Source organism: Pinus tabuliformis, chromosome 4_2 (genome assembly GCF_031772625.1).
Source record: "Pinus tabuliformis cultivar Carrire ecotype Pingquan chromosome 4_2, CPIR1, whole genome shotgun sequence".
Taxonomy (NCBI): Eukaryota; Viridiplantae; Streptophyta; class Pinopsida; order Pinales; family Pinaceae; genus Pinus; species Pinus tabuliformis.
Genome location: NC_142304.1, coordinates 482,250,825 through 482,259,184, shown reverse-complemented (window position 1 = coordinate 482,259,184; position 8,360 = coordinate 482,250,825). Strand labels below are relative to the sequence as shown.

At 37.3% G+C, this 8,360-nt stretch overlaps 1 protein-coding gene across 1 annotated transcript; it reads right to left on the bottom strand.

The window, feature by feature from the left end:
* Nucleotides 1–261: 261 nt before the first annotated feature.
* Nucleotides 262–1,691, bottom strand: LOC149170046 (uncharacterized). The gene is made up of 4 exons (XM_089427218.1): nt 1,472–1,691; nt 1,192–1,313; nt 861–1,065; nt 262–704 (listed from the first exon to the last, which is right to left on the bottom strand). Exons 1-4 carry the CDS (start codon nt 1,539–1,541, stop codon nt 553–555), a joined length of 549 nt encoding a protein of 182 aa, XP_089283344.1. The 5' UTR covers nt 1,542–1,691; the 3' UTR covers nt 262–552.
* Nucleotides 1,692–8,360: the final 6,669 nt, after the last annotated feature.

The following is an 8,360-nucleotide window of genomic DNA, read 5'->3' as shown; positions in this document are numbered from 1 at the left end:
TTATGATTTTTTTTCCCTCCATTTGTTTACCTTTTGCCTCTTTTATTCCTCCCTTTTTAATCCTTCCTTCGGGTTACCAGCTCCTTTTGGGCCTTTTTTTTAAGAGATTTAGACGAGAAAAATGGGGCTCGTTAATTAGCCATGAAACCCTATTCGGCCTTCAAAGCGAGCAATGGTGTAAACATAACCAAAACTACTCTCATGTAAGTTCATTATATCGAGACGGCTAATCATTTAATATGAATCTGGTTGAAACAGGAATTCATAATGGCGAAATATCATACCCAAAATTTGTGCTATAAATAATACACCCTCAGAGTGCCGAAGCATACAATGAAACGACACAAATAAGTACTGAAAATTACATCCTCCAAAGAAATTTATAGTAAACTTCGGTAATCGAAGGGGTATATTGAAAAGAATCTCCAATTAATCACGATGGATCCTGCAATAATAACATATATAAGTCCTGCACAACGAATCTGATTGTATACTCTCCACCGGTAGTACAAGCGCTAGAAAAATTATGGAATCTGGTTTTGAATGACTGAACTATGAAGAAACTGGAGATGGAGCTGAAGTGGGAGAAACTGTTATATCTCCCAAACCAATTGTTGCAGGAGCAGCAGCAAATGAGCCAAACTCGGTCATCATCCGGCGGTCTCCGCTTCTGTGAGCCTCGCACAGGCGGGGCAAATATACACCTGCACAAATTACATATAAATAAATCAATCATGCCCTAACTTCAGGTATAAAACCATACATATATTCATAGTTACAGGTATGTCTCATGTAGGTATACTATTTTACATCTGCTACAACATAGGGTACATGAATAGATGATGAGGAGTAATAAGTACCTTCCCCAGCGGCAAGATTGAAGTAGAGGTCGACGATGTTGGGGCAGTTGTTGTAGCACCGGGGGCGGCATAACTTATTTGTGAAACCATGTTCTGCTAGAGAATCCGTGGACATCCCCACTATCATCCTCTCCACCCCACACGCATTCATGCACTCATCTGTTTCTATCAATTCTTTCATATTCTCTGCGATAATCTCCGATGTCTGCACGCCATCATTTACCCAATTAACTAACAGCAGCATACTAGAACTTGGAAGGTTGGGCAAAGACAGTAATTCACATAGAATTATACATGTGAGATTAATTAATGGAAAATGACCTAAACTCACCTGGCATTCATACTGCACATTGCCCTCCCTCAAGATGGATTTCTCAAGCACACAACGTGCTCCAGAGGACGACACAGAAAAAGCGCAAACCTCCACGGGCAGCTTCTCGCATACTATGCCCCCTGATCATTAATCAATCGAACAGTAAGTAATCTATAAATTAAATGACTGTTAATTCCATGACCAATTACTATGATCTGATTATCAGAAAAAGGATTAACCAAGCCAGTTACAGATTCTCAATGGAAATGCCCAACATATTGAAATCAATTGTACATACCATAAACGACTTGCAGACTTATAACTGAAATAAGGGTAGAGATTGCCAAAAGAAGCCTCCCCACAGCCATTTCTGTATTGTTTTGAATCTTGGTTACCACTGCGTTTTCTCCGTGTAAAATGAGGACGTTTGTATAAAAACTATCAACTATGTTAATCTGATTTAGAGAAGAAATGACAGAAGATGGGAAAGGATAGTATTAGGAGATGCGTGACTGATGACTCTGCGCTTCTATATATGATCACTCGTTCATCGCTGTATATATATAGGGGAAAGAATGGAGACCAAACAAGCAACCGCAATGAGACATTTTCCGCGTTGAGACGTTTTCAACGCGGAAGCCGTCTTGCAATATCGAGTGCAATTGCCACCACATTTTCATGGAAATATAATTAAAATAGAATATGCGTGGACATGGCCAAAATGAAAGTCTCTGGAATCACCGCCATTGAATGACGTATAGACTTGCTGGAAGCATTCACATTGTGTTTGGCTGGAGTAGGGAGTTGGTGTCCCTCTGTTGCACGCGACTACCAAACATGGGTGACAAACGGTAGTTTAGAATGAATGCGCCATTTGTGAATTGACTGAGTAATTCTGTCTTAGTTTCAACTAGAACTTCGAAATAAAGCAAAGTTGACATATTCAATTCTAGAAGGCCAAATAAAGCAAAGCTGACATATTCAATCCTAGAAGGCCACCTACTCTACTGTTGGCGTTTTGTTGGATGTTTCAAATGTAAATGTGACTTGCAGAGGAATCGATGCCGAGATCAGAGGAGGTCGTGTGGAACGTGGAGCGGAATCTGAATATTTCCAATGTACTGCAAAGTGCTTGAGTTGACTTATCAATTTGTAGGAGCTTTAGATTTAGATTTATAAATTCCAATATGCAAAACGTTTCTCAAATTTGCGAGGAACTTTCACGACATGGTAAAGCTTTATTTAATTAATAAAAACTTTTACAAATAAATTTCGCCTTTATCATTTATTTTTATTTGTAATTTTAACGTTTTCCACATGTTCTTACTGCATAGGAAGAATAGAATAGGTCTCAATCACTCAATCCTCTGAACAAGTCATCTCGGTGAAGGTATTTGCTAATACTTTCATATGAACAAAGTGATTGAAATATGGTATTAGAAAATAATTTATAAATGGTTTTTTTCTTGATGTATCTTTGAAAAACCCAACAAAAAATGAAGTGCATGTTTTTAGAGTCTTAGATAAGCAAATCATTGAGGTGTTTTTAGTGTTACAATGTTATTCATGAATTATTCATTATTACAATATTGTTAGTATCCTCTATTATTTCTTGAGCTCCTTATGTGCCAACATGTTCAACAAATAAGACCAATAACTCTTTTTACACTTATTGAAATGATACTCAAGGTCTTTTCATCCTCAACAATCAGACAATCTTTACTAGAAGACTATGCTTAAAGCTTTTCCAACCTTCTCTTTGTTGTCAACATCAACTAATAAGATGAGATCCCACATTGAAAACACTTACTCTATGCTTGGTGGAATTGTCTTTTCCTAATGATGGTATCTTTTGAGTGCCTTGTGAGTAGTATCATTGCTCACTCTTGAAAAAATTATTCCTATCTGTGCATAGAAACATGGAATCCCTTCACAAGTACTAGATTCAATTTAATTCTTGTTATAATAAAAAGATTGATACATATTAATGATCAATAAATTGAATTCCATTTACAACATTGAGTTTGCTTCCCTTTACCAATATTGGTATATGCATACATATTTACTCAAAGGTTGCAGCAAATGAAATGGGCCTCAGGAGGAAATGAACCAACTTCTATATATAATCAAGGACCAATACCCCACAACATGCCGTTAATGAATAAATATGAGATTATTGAAATGATGTGTTTATTTATTTTGTGGTTGCTTACAAATGACCATCTTCAATGCCAAGAACTTTTTTCATATAAGATCATTTCCACTCACAGTGCTCCCAAGAAGACAGTGCTTGAAAAGTGGCAATGTGGTTAGCACAAAGGTGTACTTGAGAACATGCACATGCTCCTCATTCCCTAGCATCATGATTTTCCAAACAACCACCAAAGTTGCGAAGTCACTATTACGTTGTCCATGGTAGGAATGTAGATACATTCTTAAGAGCACATACATGTTCTTAGGAGCTGACATCCACTCACGTGGTCTAAAAATAGAAAAGGGCCATGGCCAATAACAACCTATTTCTTCTATAGACCACTATGTGTGTTTTGGGTAACATTGAGTGAATTCAGAGAGAAAATCGAGGGGTTCACAAATTTTTTTCTTCATTTGATTGCATGTAATAATTTTAATTGATTTTTTTTAATTAAATTTAAAATTGGAAAAATAAACCTAAAGTTAATTTTTTTTTATTATATTAGAACACATAATTAATTTGGAGCTTGGTAAAAATCCAAACCGAACACCACCACAAGAGGACACCCCAAATTCCAACCCATAATTAATAAACATTAACATTGAAATCTATGTGTGCCATTTTAGGATCTCTTAAAATCCTAATATAAGAGTTGTGGAAGAGAAAATATCCCTCTTGGGTGTCAGTAGCCACTTCCCTAGACATAATTGTATTGTCCATTACAAATGCCCAAGGCCAATTAGCTCACACTTTTGATAACAAGACCAATGTCTAAATAAATACCAAGTTAGAGATCAAAACAATAAATCATTCGATTGTTTATTTCCCAAGTACTGAATTACAACCGTGATCCCTAAATAGATGCATTTGTATGGACTGGTGCACCTACCAACTCTTTAGATACCATTGGAAGGACAGGTGGACTATAATATTTATCAAAACTCCCTACAATAATAGGGAGGTGCCTCTATATTCCCTTAGGAAATTATGGGTAAAGTTTATGCTAAGTTACCAAGTCAAGTAATATAACATTGGTGAATTTTGGGGTATTTTTCATGGCTTTGCACAATAAAAAATGCTAGGCATGACCCATTTCTAGGTCCCTCTCCTCTTAGAGAAAGGCCTAACCCCCCTACCGATCATCCTCCACCAGCAGAGGGCACCATACAAACCTAGATATCCATAACTATTTTGACTCATAGCTTAGTGAAACATGACACTTCAATAGCATTATCTCAACAAGGGTGACCTATAAGTGATGTTATGGAAGGGTTTATACCTTCATCCCTTGTAGTAGAGTTTGATAGATATAGGCCACATGAAGCCACTTCATAGATGCTTAAGTTATGGGATACTTATTATGGTTTGATGGAACCCATTAGACATGAGAGTTTTATGGAGAAGGTTAGTACCCTAGCTAGCACTATGTTATTCATTGATTATGTTTGTGTTTTCTTTCTATATCTAAATATATGATATTTTTAGTTGTTACTCCCCCATAAGAGACCTAAAAACTTCAAAAGAACAACTAATGACATTGTTTATTAAGCTAAGAACCCAATTAAAACCACCAGTAATAAAGAGTTGCATTTATATGGATTGGTGCACCTATCAACTATTTATAGACTATTTGATGGATGGGTGATTTATAGCATTTGAAAAACCTCCATACAATAATAGGGAGATGCATCTGTATTTCCTTAGGAAATTGTGCATATAGTTCATTGTAGGTCAGCATGTCAACTACTTTGAAATTGGTGAATTCCAACTAGTGGGTCATGGGTCTACATAGGATAGAAAAAACTGTTATGCATAACCCATTTATTGGTACTCATCCTCCTAGATGAAGGCTCAACATCCTCCGTTAGCGAATATCAACATCCAAAACCAAACGTCCATAACTACCTTGGCTCATAGCCTGGTGTAACAAATTGCTTCAATAGAATTATCACACCAAGAGTGACCTATAAGTGATGTTGGGGAAGGGGTTTGGCCTTAATCCCCTATAGAAAATTCTAATCAATAGAGGCCACATGGAACCTCATAGATGCTTGAGATTTAGGGATACTTGCTCAAACCCATTGAATCCTACTAAACATTAGAGTTTTATGGAGGAGGTTAACACCATGACCATCTATATATTCTTTAGTGATTACACACACATACACATGCACACATAAATTTTATTGTGTCTTTTATTTCTATGTATAATTATATGATGTTTATATTTTTTATACCCAGATAACATACTCTTAATGTTTACAGATTCATTAGTGTGAGTTTCTACCACTAATGCATCAAGAGAATCAACATACTCATTGGTTGTACCACATACTCACGTATGGTCAAGCAAGTGAATCATGAATGAAAATGATTTTCGTGATCCCTCCTTGCAAAATTTGTTGTGTTTTTTTTGTTCATGTTTTAGATCCTTTTACTTTGAATGTGGTTTTAGTTTGGGTATAATTTTTTCCTTCATTTAATGTTTCTTAAAGTTGTGGTGTCATCCTATTATGAACCATGTCCACATGGGATCATCCCTTCCTAGGTATTATATGTCTAGTTAAATCTTTTTCAAATGTAAATCTTGTTATGTTATATTGGTTTACTTTCACATTTTGTACTAAAATAGTTATTATAAATGTGTATGAAAGTTGGCTCATTAATATCTAGGCTAGCACTATAACCATCATACCCTTCACTACCACCCAATTTTTACCTTATCATTTTTCCCAAGATATAGATAAAGTATGATCCTTGATAACCTTGCCCCAACTCTTGGGATACCACTTTCTTTCCCTTGGGTACTATTGTAGCTTCTGCAACACCCTCCAAAAATTTTCCTTACACTCAAATTTCAGAGTCTTCCTTGGTCTTTTACATTGTTGTTGCAAACACTAGAGCTCACTTCATGAGATTTCTCGTAGTTCTTCGGTCCCTTTTGCATCTTGGGTTAACCTTCGTCTTTTGGAATGTTTGACTATCATATGATGTTTGCAAGCCTTTTCTGATGGTTTGAAGGTCAATCTTTGTGTATATGAGTTGTCCCAACCATGTAAACATCTGTCACACCCATACACAAAGTCTTGAGCACTGTCACAAAGTGTTTTCACGATTGTCCTAAAGCTTATCTTAAGTGTTGCACTTGTCGTATCTTGTTGTGAGGAACTCACATAGAGGGAAATTATTTTTTTACGTGTAGTCAAAGTATGCTAAGTGTGTGATCACAGTCAAGGTTAATCACAGTTCATCACCCATCCCACACTTAGCCATTTTCGAAAAATATTCCCAACCGAGCAACTTAGCTTCATTAGGACTTGACTGAACTACGCATTGTGTATTCTCATCCCTCTAAGACATGACCTTGCTCCTTGAAACTGCACAATGTGTAGTACGTATCCTCCAAGGTTGCTGCTTTGCGCAATTCCTGAGCCCAACTCTCAATTTTGACCTCCAAAATTGTGCAGTTGTGTCTCCCAGCCTACCTTGAATTGCGAACTTCACATCTTCAACCCTCAATCTTTTCCCTTGTCTGCTTGAACTGCACAATGCACAGAGGTCTAGCCTCCCTTGGCACCAAAAACTGCACAAATTCTTCTCCTAGTGTACTTTCCCTCAACCAGACTCCACTACTTCCAGAAATTGCGTAGTTCTATCTTTCAAGCCTCCCTGAGCTGTGCATTGTGCAGTCTCAGAGCCCAAGCTCTCCCCCTGACTATTAAAACTACACAATGAGCAGTCACAAAGCCCCTCTTCCCAGTCTATGACTTGTCTCGGTCTCAGTTCATGGATAAGAATGCATCATCTTGGACTACGAGCTTTTTGGATTGATGTTGTCCCATCATGAGTGAATTGTAGGAACATATACACTATCAAGTCATGGTGAGATAATGAATAAGGAGAAGAAGGAGGGAAGAATGCCTAAATAATTTCTTGTAGATAAACTGACAAGTGGTCAATGAAGAGGAAGAAAAGGGACACAAGTTGGCAACTACCATCGAAGACTAAAGATCATTGAAGACTTTGCACCACTAGGCCATGTAGATGTGAAGAGAAAGCATATCCAAGAAGACATCCAACACTCAGTAGCAATAGTGACTTAAAAATGCCACATCACCAAGTACTCCATGTCAGCAGTGTCATGTCATGTCATGTCATGAGTGGTCATATGCCACATCACTATTGTGGACCATGTATATTGTATTCAAATGTATTTTAAAGTGGAAGTCCAAAGGGCACACATGAATATGGAGAGTCATGTAAGCTTAAAATTCATAGGAATTTGAACAGTCATGAGGGTAGTTAAAGATTCACAAAGGGGAAGCATCGCCCCTTGGTTATATGCCGCCTCATTGTATGAGCAAAGGACTTTTCACCTTGGCTCCTCCCGCCAGGCATTAGAGAGATCAGCTAGTTCTTTGAGGAGCAAGGAGTGGCTCCAATGTCCCGCTATTGGGGCTAGTGATATACATTGTAAACATGTGCCTTGGAACTTTTTCTTAATAAAATAAGCCTTTAAGGCTAGCATTTTCTTCATGTATGGACTATGAATGTTTGTAAGACTATTATGTGGACATTTGTATTTCATGTTTTCTTTCACATGTACTAAGATAGTTGAACTATTTCGGTTATTTTAGTGCTTATCTTATTGGAAATGTATTGTAATGGTTTTTACCGTTGTCCCATCCTTGTGGACTATTCCATGAGATATTAGACAAATATCTCCCTGTTTGTTGGTTGTAATGACCATTGCATCCGCTATGGACTATTCTGTTGGATGTTAGATGAATCCTTCTGGTTCACATGTGTCTCTTCCTAGGTGGTACCATTAACTCCCACTTATAGGCTCACTCTTCTCCCCCCTTTGCAGTAGAAGAACCTTGACACAGTTGTAACTGTACCCTCACCAGAAACTCCTCCCTTTCATTTTGAAGACACCATTGCATCCCTCTCTCGTGCTGATAGCTAGAGCCAAGGCAAATATTTAAGGATT